Source organism: Coenobita brevimanus, chromosome 21 (genome assembly GCF_032717465.1).
Source record: "Coenobita brevimanus isolate Jiangsu-jjx chromosome 21, ASM3271746v2, whole genome shotgun sequence".
Lineage (NCBI taxonomy): Eukaryota > Metazoa > Arthropoda > Malacostraca > Decapoda > Coenobitidae > Coenobita > Coenobita brevimanus.
The window spans coordinates 2,563,504-2,578,066 of record NC_136974.1 but is presented as its reverse complement, the minus strand read 5'-3'; the positions used below and the strand labels follow the sequence as shown (position 1 = coordinate 2,578,066).

The 14,563-nt window shown below is 42.5% G+C and overlaps 1 protein-coding gene across 1 annotated transcript in view; it reads left to right on the top strand.

The window, feature by feature from the left end:
* Positions 1 to 14,563, top strand: part of LOC145392059 (uncharacterized) — a 286,089-nt gene that overhangs the window by 113,850 nt on the left and 157,676 nt on the right. The window contains exons 29-31 of the mRNA XM_080266515.1: positions 5,606 to 5,734; positions 6,245 to 6,502; positions 7,426 to 7,524. Of these exons, the coding sequence (XP_080122641.1) occupies positions 5,606 to 5,734; positions 6,245 to 6,502; positions 7,426 to 7,524 (486 nt within the window). The remainder of the gene's footprint in view (positions 1 to 5,605; positions 5,735 to 6,244; positions 6,503 to 7,425; positions 7,525 to 14,563) is intronic.

The following is a 14,563-nucleotide window of genomic DNA, read 5'->3' as shown; positions in this document are numbered from 1 at the left end:
GACTGTTGGTGCTGGCATCGCCTTGGCATGAATCCGAAGTTTGTACTGCTGGGGGGCACTAAAGTGCATTTTTTAAATGCGAATATGCAATCACAGTAATACTTGATGGCTACAGCCAAACAGTGATTTTGCCAATCTGGATACTGCAAAACCTGGTGCCTTACTGTATAGGAAATTGGGAGAGGACTGCTGTATAGGATAATGTCTTGGCAATATAGCTGTTTATGTAGTGAGTACAGTCACTGCATTTTTACTTGCACTTCATTTTTGGATCCTATCCATCCCTTAACTTCACTCCATTTAAATACAGAACATTGGGTTAGGATGGTTAATATGAACATTCATAGTTTGAAGCATCTGCAGAATAACCATAAAGCCACAGAATTGGAGTAATGCCGATCCCACTTATGTATATACACTGATAGCCTGGTTATTGCCCATAACTGGTAATGAGTCCGTTGCATGATAACGAAATTCCACAATAACAGAAACACAGAACCTATGGGATTTATCTTAACTGGTACCAGGCATCCCAAGTACAAGCCCAAAATTTCCCTTTTACAACAGTTTAAATCCAATAAATACATACATACTGTTATGTTTAGTATCAGAAACACATACAGGCATGGTTAGGTTGAAAGAAAGTGATGCAGTGGGCACAATAAGGAAGAAGTACATACCATAGGGAGATCTGAAATGGGCAGGGGGTGGAGAGTTAGTGGTTTCCACCACCTGCCATTAAGTACTCAAGTAGGTTCTCATCTTCGTATCCCTCAAAACCCAAGCACTGCACCATCATTGTTGGCAGAAACCAGCCCAGGTTAGCAATAATGGTGTTTTTTAGCCAAAAAATGCAAGATGGCGACGAGCGCAGATTTTCATCCAGCAGTGTTAAAAACTGCTATAACCAAGTGTTCAATAACCAGGGGATCACTGTACAATGTATTAACAACAAAATTACTGTATATAAATGTTCACTCTTAGTCATTCTGATGTATAGAAATATATTTATAGCAATAACGTTGTTTTTTAGCCAAAAAATGCAAGATGGCGACGAGCGCAGATTTTCATCTGGCAGTGTTAAAAACTGCTATAACCAGGTGTGCAATAACCAGGGAATCACTGTACGGTATATTAACAACAAAATTATATAAATATTCACTCTTATTCATTCTGATGTACAGAAATGTATTTATCATCTGTTCATACATTGTTTCATCATACAGTGTGGCAGCCTATCTGCCTACTCCAATTAGTTACAGATTTTACTAAGCTCAATGCAACATCAAAAGGACACTGTAAAAAAATGTTCAAAAATAGAGGTGATAAAGATGTAACGAAATTCAGTTTCAGAATGATTACCAGGATGGATTGTCGTTACAAGTTGTTTTGGCACGGTAGGGCAGATGGTTATGATGGTGTGGGTGTGTTACTTAAGGAGAAATGGGTGGAATGTGTCATGAATGTAGTGAGAGCAAGTGAAAGGATAATAATAGTGAAAATTTTGTTCGGTGGGAATATGTTTTCATTTATATCAGCGTATGCTTCACAGGCAGGCTTGGACGAGGTAGGGAAGGATAGATTCTGGGATGACTTAATACATGCAGTAAGTGGTATGGGGGATGATAAGATTGTAGTTTTGGGAGGGGACTTAACTGGTCATGTAGGTGAAGCAGCTGAAGGATATGAAGGAGTACATGGGGGATGAGCCTATGGTACAAGAAATGAGGAAGGAGAAAGGATACTAGAGTTTTGGGAGGCAGTGAACATGATTGTGTGCAACACACACTTTGGGAAAAGAGAGAGTAGGTTGATTACACACGAGTCTGGAAGAAATCGCAGCCAGGTAGACTATTTCCTGGTTAGGAGGGCTGATACGAGGTTAGTGAGTGATGTTAAAGTTAAACTTTTAGGGAGTGAGGAGTGTGTGCAGCCACACAAGTTGTTGATATGTGACATGGTGCTTAAGGAGCAGGTGATGAAAAGGAGGACCTGTGCACTTAGGAGGAAAGTATGAAAGTTGAAAAACCAAGCAGTAAGGGATGCCTTCTATAGAGAGATGAATAGAGTGGTAGCTGAACAGGGAGCTATTGGCAGAAGTGATAATGAACAGTACAGAGCTCTCAAGAACAATCTCCTGAGAGTTACTGATTCAGTGTGTGGATGGACAAGTGGCCCATCAAGACATAAAGTAACTTGGTGGAGGGATGAGGGTGTAGAAGCTGCAGTTAAGGAGAAAAGAAGGCTTTTCCGGGAATAGAAAAAGGATGGTGGCAAAGAGGAATACTTGGCTGCCAAGCATAGGGCTGGAAAAGAGATTTACAGGGCAATGTCTGAGTCTGAGAGACTTTTATTGGATAACCTAAATAGTGTGGAAAGGAAGAATATGTTATTTAATGTGGCAGATCAGATGAAGAGAGAAAACAGGGATATCATGGGTGAGTAATGTGTAAAGAGTGATGAGAGAAAGGTAGTGGTAAACAGTGCAGATATTAAAGATGCCTGGAGAGAGCATTATAACTGGTTGTTGAATGAAGAGTTTCATAGACAGGGAAGGTTTGGAACTAGCAGATCCAGTGTTTGGCCCTTGGCCTCTGATTGACACTGCCACTGTGAGCAGGGCAATAGGCAGGATAAAAGTGGGGAAGGCAGCAGGTGTGTCTTGGTTGACTGTTGAAATGTTGAAACCTCAGGAGATACAGGAGTGGGGTTAGGCACTGGCTTGATAAATATGATTATATACAAGTGCATTGTCAAGATGATTGGCTGAAGAGTGTACTTGTAAATGTGTAAAAAGTGAAGGGTGATTCTCAGGAGAGAGGAAATTATGGTGGCATAAAGCTTTTGAATCATATGGTGAAGGTAATGGAGAGAGTTCTAGAAAGTATGATTAGAGATTGTGTGAATAGTGATGAGATGCAGTTTGGGTTTTTGCAGGCAAAGGGACCACAGATGCCATATTAATTGTTTGACAGCTTCAGGAAAAATATATAGGAAAGAAAAGGGATCAGAACTTTGTTTTTGTTTAATTGGAGAAGGCCTCTGACAGAGTCCCTAGTGAGGTGGTGAAGTAAGCAATGAGAAAGTTTGGGATCAAGGAGTGGCTGGTTAGGGTGGTTATGGCTATGTGTGTGGGTGCTTGCACCCAGTTAAGGGTGAGTAAAGATTTGAGTGATGAGTTTTCTGTGAATGTTGGTGTGCATCAGGTGTCAGTCTTGAGCCCCTTATTGTTTATCATGGTACTTGAAGCCCTCTCACTTAACTTCAGAAAGAGACCCCTGTGGGAGATGTTTTATGCTGATGATTTAGCATTGATTGCAGAGAATGAAAGGGAGACGGAGGAAAGATTTAGGAAGTGGAGAAATGGTATGGGACACAAGGGCTTGGGAATAAATGCAGATAAAACAAAGGTTATGGTATCTAGGGCTGGTGGTGGTACTGTCAAAGAAGAGGGAGAGTGGCCATGTGCGATTTGCCACAAGGGCATGGGAAGTAATTCCATCTTCTGCAGTGTTTGTGATAAGTGAGTGCACAAGAGATGTAGTGGTATTGGAGGTAGACTACAAGATAATGCTTATTTAATGTGTGCGGTGTGTTGGGGAGAGCATGTGAAGGTAGTCAGGCGTGAAAAGATTGATTTTGCTGGTGAGTCTCTTGAGTGTATGGAAGAGTTTTGTTATTTGGGAGATATGTTATTTCCTGGAGGTGGGGCTAGAGCTAGCTTTGTGGGAAGAGTGAGGAGTGGTTGGAAGAAATTCAGGGAGCTGTTGCCTCTCCTGACATTGAGAGGGCTCTCGCTCCATGCTAGGGAATCCTTGTATGCGACATGTTTTAGGAGTGTAATGCTATACAGTAGTGAGACCTGGGCAGTAAAGGAAGAGGATATTTGCAGGCTCAAACATACAGAAATGGCAATGATTAGGTGGATGTGTAGTGCGTTCCTGAGTGCAAGGCCAGGGAAAGCTAGGTTTACGATGGAAGAGTTGAGAGGTAGGGTGGGATTGGAGTGTATTGATGCTGTGATGAGAGGTAGATTGAGATGATTTGGGCATGTGGAGAGGATGGGGGATGATAACTGGGTGCAGAAAATGAGAAGAGTTAATGTTAGGTGTAGGGTTGCGAGAGGTAGACTGAAAAAGACCTGGGATGTAGTCTTTGAGCGTGACCTGAGGGATAAGGGACTGAATAGGGAAGCTGCCAGAGATTGAGCAGCATGGAGAGCCACCATTATGTGACCAAGGCTGATGCATGCAAGCATGTTGGAGCCTTTAAAAATGAAACAAAGCGAAATAGAGCAATTGATCAGTGGAATGCACTACCGAATGAAATGATGTGTATCAAAACTATTCAGAAATTCAGAAATATGTATGATAAAAATGGTTCAAAACACAGGGCAGTACAAGCTTGACTCAGTCCTTTAAAGATACAGTTATGTAAGAAAATTTGGTAAGAACATCATTTAGGGAGCCATGGTCTCAAGCTCTGAGGCAGGGCAGACTAGCACAAACTCTCACCAGGGCAGGCTCTGTCACTGTGTCATCCTGGTTGAGTCCTGTATTCCTCAGTATTTGTACATAACCCAAGATTATAATAACCAAAAACCTTACTACAATTTACGACAAACCTTAAGATGGGTTGAACCTGGAAAACTTAACATTTAACCTCACCCAAACCACTACAGACTGCGTCAGACTCTTACACCATTTAGTTACTGAAGAATTATTTGAATTTAGCTTTTGTCTTGGTACAGTATTTTGTTTTCTAAAATCAGTCGTTTCTGAATTTCATTTTAAAGCAGAATTTGAAAGCTTCTTCTTCTAACTGAATCATTATTTTTATTACTTGGTGCCAAGTTCTGAGTAATTACACTTCCAAGCAAAGAAGTCAATAAAATGTTGTACTCTGTCTTGTAACAGAAAATAGAGCAGTGTATATCAGTATATATTAGTGGTGAGTGGGGGCGCTCACCATCCACTCACTTGATGTAGTGCTGCTGTTGGGTGTCTGCCCTTTCCTCTCCTCCATCCTTCTTTCCTTCCATCCTCTTCTGTGTTTCTTTCCTTCATTCTTTCCTTGTCCTTCTGCCTATGGGTGACTTTACACTCCCTCTTCTGTCTTTCTTTCCTTCATTCTTTCCTCTCCCTTCTGCCTGTGGGTGACTCTACACTAAGTGACAAGCCAAATGGTTTCCTGAACACCAGAAAACCATTTACTACGCTGGGTGGTAACCATATAACCAAATTTTGGCGCCTGGCGGTTTAGTGGGTAATTATTGCACTCCAGTCGGATTGAGCCAGTGAAGGTTTATATCCAAGGGGTGGTTGGGGTTGATTGCTCATGTAATGCCACTCGGGGATGAGTGAGGCTGGTCACTCTCATCTTAAATGTCGGGACCAACTGCCTAGCCCCGGGCTCCTACGCTCCTTACGGGGCAATGTAGGATTGGATGATGGATGGATGGATGGATGTTTGTATCTAAAATGCATCCTTAGATGGGAAAAAAAGGTCAAGTTAATGGTGTGGATGATGGTGATGATTATGGTGATGTACTTTTGATACACATACCAGTGTATCTTACTCTGTGGTTTCACTTTTCACTCAACAGGTAGTGATGCCTACCCAGGAAGAGATTGATGCTGCAGATTTGCCCTCCATAATTGCTTACCTGAATGGCACGGGCAACACACGGCTTTTGAATATGCTGGTGTTGGCACAGTCACAGATTGCAGTGCAGGTGAGAGAGAGAGAGAGAGAGAGAGAGAGAGAGAGAGAATATTTTGAATAAAATATGTATACAGTGAATCCTTGAGACAGGAGTATTATTCTGGAATAACAGATGTCTCGTGATTATAATGCACGTAAATAGGAAGTGGACAGTAGAGTAGCATAGGGGAGGAAAGTGGCTGGCATGATAGTGTTTTCCATATAAAAGAGATCTGCATGTGGTGACTGAAAGAGGATTGCATAGAAAGAGGATTGCATGGAGTTTTGTGGCCACAATAACAGTTAGGTAGGAAACTTTGATGTGACATGAAACAACAAAGAAGGCAAGAGTTGGAGCATGAGAGATGAGGTTCTTGAGGAATATACTGTGGAGTGCAGAAAGTGAATAGAAAAGAAATAATATGATTCATGAAAGGTCATGAGGAGTGAGGTGAAGAAATGAGAAGATGTAACATATGTAAAGTCAAGTATGAGCACATGAGGACATATGCACACTGTTTAACCAATTGCTTCATTTTAGTCTCCAGATCTTGCTCTCGACAGTGCTGCTCTTGCAAACTTGACTGATGAGGAGATTGGAGAACGCATCGAGAAACGGACAGACATCTTGCGTGATGCCCTGAGTATATTGGAAGCTAACCCCAATTACAACACAATTGATTCAGTCAACGTTGCTTCTGGAGTGATGGCCAGGATTCTTGAGGACACAAACTTGAACAGAGATGCCAGGAAGGTTATAGACTCAGTTTCCAGGGACAAGATTTTAGGACTGACAGAGGTTTGTGGTTGATTTTTTGTTCTTGTTAGTGTGTGCTGTTAGTATTAATGCAGACCAAGGTGGGAGGGGTGGAAGGAGTTCATGGGTCCCTACATTCCTCCTCCAGTTAATCAGTCACTGAATTAGAAAGGTAATGTAAAGTCATGCTTCATCTTAACTTCTTTGGTACCAGATATTTACAGTAATCAAAGTCAGTTTTGTGAAGAGTTGCAAGGTGATTTGAGTAAACTGCACAACTGGAACCACACTTGAAAAATGGATTTCATCACAGAGAAAGTGCATACCTTAGAAATTGCAGTAAGTGACAGAAGACCAAACTATTAGTATAAACTGGAAAGAGAAAGGCATAATAATGCAGAAGGAGAAAAGGACTAGGAGTGACCATACAGGGTGGCTTTTCATCAGAAAAGCATATGAAGAGGATCATTGGAAGAGCATGTTGACTTTGGGCCAACATTAGAGTGACTTAATTAAATGGATGAGATGGTGAGGGAGTTAAGTGTCCAGGTTAAGACAGAGTTTAGAATATGCAACAGTGGTATGGTCATCTTATTTAAAGAAACATTAATAAATGGGAATTGGTGTAAGGGATAACCACAAAAGTGATGGTTTTAGCATTGTGAAAATGTTGAGAGAGGAAGCCTGTATGTTCTTTGGAGAAAGAGAGTAGGCCAATACATGAGCGAAGGCAGAGAAAGAGGGATAACTAAGAGTGAGAAAACTGAAAGGACAAAGTAGTGTGGAAATGATTCTTCATCCATGGCCATCCTCTGTTGAGAGGGTTTCATGGAGTAGCAGGATGGTGATTGTAATGATGATGATGGTGATGATGATGACATTGCTTATGCTGCTTCAATTACATTTACTTCCACAGGACCCACCATCATTATTATTATTGTACTCAACAAATTTTATTTTTCCAGAGGATTGAAACTGCCATTGGAAATTTGGATGCCCCACAGCCAAAAGACCTGTCTATTCTGACAGAGAACTTAGCAACCATCCATACCATCCTAGCCAAGGTTAGCATCTACCTGTTAACTTTTTGGTGTGCATGAGGGAAGAGAAAAATGGAACGAATATTTCCTGAGATATCGTGTATACCGGTATGTGACGTATAAATGATTATCGTCCAGTGTGAGAGATTTGTTCCTGGAGGTGATGTGATGGAGGAGGAGGAGGATCACATTGGAAGAAATATGTGTCTTATGTGACTACTATGGGTGAGGGCTAATGCTGATGAAGGATGCCTTCCTGTGGTGGCTCCAATAAGCAGATACTGTATTTAACACCTCCCTAAATAATTTGATGCTCTTTTTCTTAAAGAAGTGTAATCAATGCATGAATGTAGGCTTTATATGTACAGTGATCACTTGGTTATCATCCACTTAGAGCAGCTTTTGTTATCATTGCAAGATGAAAATTTGCACTCCTTCTGTTATTGTGCATTTTTGGTTAAAAACTTAGCTTTCTTTCAGCTGAGCTGATTTCTGCTAGTAAAGATGGTGCAGAATCTGTGGTTTCTGATGGCACTGAGGGATTCAAAGATGAGGCCCTACTCAAGGAGTTAATCCTAGGTGGTGGAGGCAATTAACTCTCCACCCCCTAGCCTCAGAACCCCATACCGCAAGCCCATCTCTTGTCTTGGTATAGTACATGTTTCTCTCATATTGTGCCTGCATTTTCATCATTTTCTATTAACTTGATTGTGTTTGTGTGTGTTTCTGATACTTAAATTGTTGTAAAAAGGAAAATCTGGGTTTACAGGTGGGGTGCCTAGTACCATTTAGGATAAGTCCCATAGGTTCTGTGCTTTCATTATCAAGCAGTTTCGTTTTCACACACCAGGCACAGTACCAGTTATGCATGGTAACTAATGGATCCCTAGAGAGAGAGACAGACAGACAGACAGACAGAGAGCATAGAATGAATTGCTGAGCTCTGTACAGTACAAACTGGAAAGCAAAGTGCTTTAAAAGGTTGATTGGTGTACAGAGGAGTAGACTGTAGCACCATTCGAGCAGGGCAGTAATCCCGAGGTGGATGGAAAGCTGATGACAGGGAGTGCTGGAGCTCCCGTTTCATCAGCCCTCAGGACTAGTTCCTGACCATCCACCTTTGCTGAACTTTTTCAGTGTCTCAGTTACACAGAGAGTAGGCCAGCATGCTCTCCAGTACAAATTTCTCTAACTATCTTCACCAAACTACATGCACAGTACACACTACACTTCCTATTCAAAATTTGCCCAAAATGGCGTCGTTTTACCAAGCCTCGGAGTCCCCAGGGGGGGGGACCATAAATGCCCCCACCATCTGCCCCTCTCCCGGTGACGACTCAAGATGCCTGGAACCACTGTCTGACTCTCTTCTTCTTCATTTCTGCAACATTCGCGGTCTTTCCTCAAACTTTCGCTCTGTTAAGCACCACCTCTCCTCCTCTAAACCTCACCTTCTTTTTCTAACGGAGACTCAGCTGTCTGAGGCAACTGACAGCAAACCCTTTTCTGTATCCTCCTACTTTCTCTATACTCATTTCAAAGCCAAAGGTGGCTGTTGTGTATATATACGCAACGACTTATCTTGCTCTCGTGTTCCTGAACTTGATTCTTCTGAATTCTCCACACTCTGGCTTCGGCTTTCCTGTCATTCTCTGACTAAATATATCTGTGCTGTTTACTTATCCCCTAATTCTACTGACTATCAAAAATTCTTCGACTCTCTTACTTCTACGATGGAACACATTCTATCCATTTCTCCTTTCTCTGAAATCTCCATTCTTGGAGATTTCAATGTTCACTACCACCTTTGGCTCTCCTCTCCTTTCACGGATCCACCTGGTGAACAAGCCTACATCTTTTCTATCCTTAATGACCTAGAGCAGCTTGTACAGCACCCTACCCGTATCCCTGACCGCCTTGGAGAGAGCTCCAACATACTTGACCTCTTCCTCACAACTAATCCTTCTGCTTACTCTGTTAATCTTTTCTCTCCGTTGGGCTCCTCCGATCACAACCTTATTACCTTAACCTGTCCTATCACTCCGGTACGGCCTGTGGACCCTCCAGGGAAACGTCGTCTGTGGCATTTTGGAGCCGCAGACTGGGAGGCCCCCAGGCAGTACTTCTTTGATTTTCCCTGGAATGATTATTGCTTCCATGGCCGTGAGCCATCTGAGTGTGCCTTGCGCATTACGGAGGTTATTCTCTCGGGCATGGAAGCATACATTCCTTTCTCATATCCTTTGACTAATGCAAGAAAGCCTTGGTTTAATCATGCTTGTTCTAATGCTGTCCGCAACAAGGAGAGGGCCTACAAAAGGTACCGGAGCCAACCCACCCCTGAATCACATCATCTTTACGTTTCTGCCCGGAATCGTGCTAAGTCTGTTCTTCGCTCTACTAAAAATAATTTCATCCATACTAAATGCTCTCAACTCTCCAACTCGAATTCTTCCCGCTCCTTTTGGCATCTTGCCAAAAATCTTTCTAACAACTTTACCTCATCATCCTTCCCTCCTCTTTTCTACTCTGATGGTTCTGTAGCTATTTCTTCTACTGATAAAGCAGATCTCTTCGCACAGACTTTCTCCTCCAATTCTACCTTAGATGATTCCGGTGCTGTTCCTCCATCACTTCCCCCCTCTGACTTCCTCATGGCTGACATTAAAATTTCTTCAGTTGATGTATTTTCTGCCATCACTGGCCTCAGTACTAACAAGGCATATGGGCCTGATGGGGTCCCTCCTGTTGTTCTCAAGAACTGCTTCTGTGCTTACACCCTGCCTAGGCAAACTCTTTCGTCTTTGTCTGTCAACTTGTACCTTTCCTTCTTGCTGGAAGTTTGCTCTCATTCAGCCAGTCCCAAGGAAGGGTGACCACTCCCAACCCTCCAACTATCGTCCAATTGCTTTAACGTCCTGTATTTCAAAAGTTTTCGAGTCAATTCTTAATAGAAAAATTTTAAGGCATCTTTCCTATCACAACCTTTTTTCCGATCGTCAGTATGGGTTCCGTCAGGGACGCTCCACTGGCGATCTTCTCACCTACCTTTCAGACTCCTGGTCATCCTCCTTTCGGGACTTTGGCGAAAGCTTTGCCATTGCACTTGACATCTCAAAGGCTTTCGATCGAGTCTGGCATAAATCTTTAATTTCCAAACTGCCCTCCTACGGTTTCTATCCTTCTATCTGTGCCTTCATCGCTAGCTTCCTTTCTGGTCATTCTATAGCCGCTGTTATAGACGGCCATCGTTCTTCTCCTAGGTCTATCAACAGTGGTGTTCCTCAGGGCTCTGTCCTATCACCAACTCTCTTCCTTTTACTCATCAGTGATCTTCTAAGCTGTACATCTAACCCTATCCACTCATACGCTGATGACTCCACCCTTCACCTTTCCATTCGGTTCCCGCAACGTCCATCTCAACAGTTACTTCAACAAACAAGGGATGAGGCTATGGCACACCTAATGTCTGACTTGGCTCGTATCTCTGACTGGGGTAAAAATAATATGGTTGTCTTTAATGCATCTAAGACTCAGTTCTTACACCTTTCAACCCGACAAAATCTTCCACAGGTATACCCACTAATGTTTAATAATATTCAGCTTAATCCTACATCATCCTTGAACATGCTTGGGGTTTCATTTACTCGGGACTTATCTTGGAAAGATCATATTACATCTCTTGTAAAATCTGCTTCCAAGAGATTGGGTGTGCTAAGCCGACTCCGCTCTTTCTTTACCCCTGCGCAATTGTTGACTCTATACAGGGGTTTTATCCGCCCCTGTGTGGAGTACAACTCTCATGTGTGGGGAGGCTCCCCTCATACAGCTCTTCTCAATAGGGTGGAGTCAAAGGCTTTTCGTCTCATTAACTCTCCTCCTCTTACTGACTCCCTTCAACCTCTGTCTCTTTGCCGCACTGTTGCATCTTTATCTCTTCTCTCGCGCTACTTTAATGGTCACTGCTCCTCTGAACTGTCTGCTTGCATTCCTCCACCTCTACGACGGGCGCGTAGCACCAGTCTGGCAGCAGACTCTCATCCTTTTTCTGTCCAACTCTCTAATGCAAGAATTAACCGTTACTCCCAGTCTTTCATTTATGCAACAGGTCAGCTCTGGAACTGTCTCCCTCTGTCTGTATTTCCTGCTGCCTATGATCTCCAGTCTTTCAAACGCAGTGTGTCCAGGCATCTCAAAATGATCGGATCTTGAATTTGGCTCTGTATTGTATTTTGTTTTTCTCTAGGAGGGAACTGTTACTGCGGGCTCATGGCCTTTGGTTCCTTCTTCCTCGCATAAAAAAAAAAAAAAGATATCTAAGAGTTGTACTAGGTAAGCATGGCATAATGAATGTGTAGTTAGGGAATATTAACTTCAGAGGAGAAGAGTGATTGGAGAACTTGATTGTGTTTTGATGTGTAGGATGGTTAGTTGTTGAACCCTGATGCACCCAGCCAAGCAAACCTGATGGTTAGTATTGTTTTGAAGAGTTCTGAGTTACATCCTCATACAGAAGTGACACCTAGGCATTGAGTGAGAGAACTTTCTTGTTTAGAAGATGTAGAAATTAGCTTATTAAGAATAGCTGGAGGCATGCACAGGATGGATGATGGAAGTAATAGAGAAGATATGGGTATTTTGGAATTGAAGAGGGTTACAGAAAATGGATTAGGAGTTTAGAAAAAGCCTGACAGTAAAGTGAAAGAACTGTAAGTGTTCATGAAGGGCTGGTAATTTGAGAAAGGGTGATTGGGGAGGTAGCAGAGGAATGAAAGATAAAAATGGCAGAATGCTAAAGTAGAGAAAGTGTCTAGATAGAGGGAGCATTTAAATGAGCTATTGCATGTAGAGATTGAAAGTAGTGCTAATGTAAGTGAATAGAGAACGGGAGAAAAGGATCAGTAGGGTAGGAGTGAGTGAAGCACTGAAGAAAGTTTCAAAAATGGAAGAAACACCATGGACTGGAGTACAGTATGTGTTGTACTGTAGAGATGTGGGGGTGATAGTGATTGAATGGGTCTGGAAAATGTATAGATTAGCTTGGGAAAATTATATAGTGGCAGAGAATAGTAAGAGAAATTGTAGTGTGTGGATAGCATAGAGATATTTGTCTTCATAGCATAGTGAGAACGATATATGGAAGCGTAGTTTATGACAGACTTTGGGAGAGAATAGAAGGATTGGTAGGAGGGTAACAAGGGTTTCAGGAAGGGGAGGGGGTGTGCAGACCAAATATTCTCTCCTGAGATCTACTGTATAGTAGAAGAGTATAAAGAGAAGGGAAAGATGTTGTATGCTGCCTTAATGGGGCTAGAAAATGCATGTGACAGAGTTGACAGACAAGGAATATAAGTTACTGAAAATATATTTAGCTTATGGGATGTTGTTAGTGCTATGAAGATTATGTTTGATGTTACAAGGCAGCAGTGTGTGTGGAAAATCGAATAGGCAGGTTCTTTGATTTGAATTATTAATTGAAACTAGGTTGTCCTGTGTTTACTTAGTTGTTCAGTATATGTGTGGATGATCTCATTAAAGAAATACAAGGCAGGCCGGGGATGTTGGAATGTCCCTGGTGAGAGAGTTGGGTAAAGTGTAAATATCAGTTGTACTGTTGTTTGCTGATGCTGTTATATTTGAATAAAGATAAATGAGAGCTGCAAGGCTTGGTGAATGAGTTTGGATTTGTGCTATTGAAATTAAATGCAGTAAAGAGTGAAGGTTTGAATTTTGAGAGGAATTAAGGCATGGAGTCCGTAGTAAAGCTGAATGGGTAGGAATTAAACAATTTGTGCTTCTATTATTCAGATAATGTGATGAGCATTGGTGGGAGCTTATAGGATGCAGTGCAAGAAAGGGTGCAACAGGGAAGAATGGTTGTGGGTACATGGCAAAAAATCAGAAAGAGAAGATGAGGAAGTCATTGCATAACCATATTGTTATCCTCACTCTTTTGTTTTGATGTTGCTTAAACCCAGTCTATCTGGCTAAGCAGAACTGTCAGTCATAGGTAAGCAACCGCTGTGGGGCTTCCTGCTGGTACAGTACATATACACTGTGTAGGGAACTGGCACTCCCTTGAGGTAAACAGCATCTCACTGGGGAACAGACCAGGGTCCTTGCCTATGGCAAGGTGCAGGGAATTATGAGGAGGTTTGGATGCCACAGTTGCTTGGTTCCACCCAGGGTGCACAGTGCCACCATGTGTATGCTATTCATCAGCACCTGTACTCTTATGTATGCATGTGAAGCTTGGACATTCCAACAAGTACTGTACCCAAGTCAAGAGCAAGAAAAGTGGGAATGAGTTATAGTACAGTACAGTATCTTTAGGAAGTATGTGGAGTTATGTGGGACAACTTACAGAAAAATGAGGACATTTGGAAGTATTGTGGTGTTATGCTGATCTTCTAGAAAGTGTTGAGGGACAATGATTTGGTTTGGCCATGGGGAGAGAATGGATTTTGATAGAATGACTAGGAGCATTTGCATGAGTGAGGTGAAAGGAGAGAGGGAGATCTGTCTATCTATCTATCAATTGCCAGACGCCTCAATCCCATTTGGGGTGGCCACAAACAAATCGCCTCCACGTTGCCCTGTCCCCCGCCATTTCACTGCCTTGCTCCCAACTCACACTCCCCTGTCTCATATACCTCTCCACCCCATCCCTCCATCTCATCCTTGGCCTCCCCCTCCCTCTTCCCCCCTCCACCTCACTCACATACACTCTCTTCGTCAGTCTCTTACCCTCCATCCTCTCCACATGGCCAAACCACCTCAGTGTGTTCCTCATAACACTTCCTATCACATCCACATCCACACCACAATGCTTCTTTATATCCTCATTCATCAGCCTGTCTCTCCATGTGACTCCACAGGCTCCTCTTAAATAACTCATTTCCACTGCTCTCACTCTTGACTTGTGTCCTTCCAACAACATCCAAGCTTCACTTCCATACATTAGAGTTGGTATCACAATACTGTCATGTAGTAACTTTTTCACTTCCATGCTCACTTCCCTGTTTCTTATCACTGCTTTCAAAGAACCAGCAACCTTTCTTCC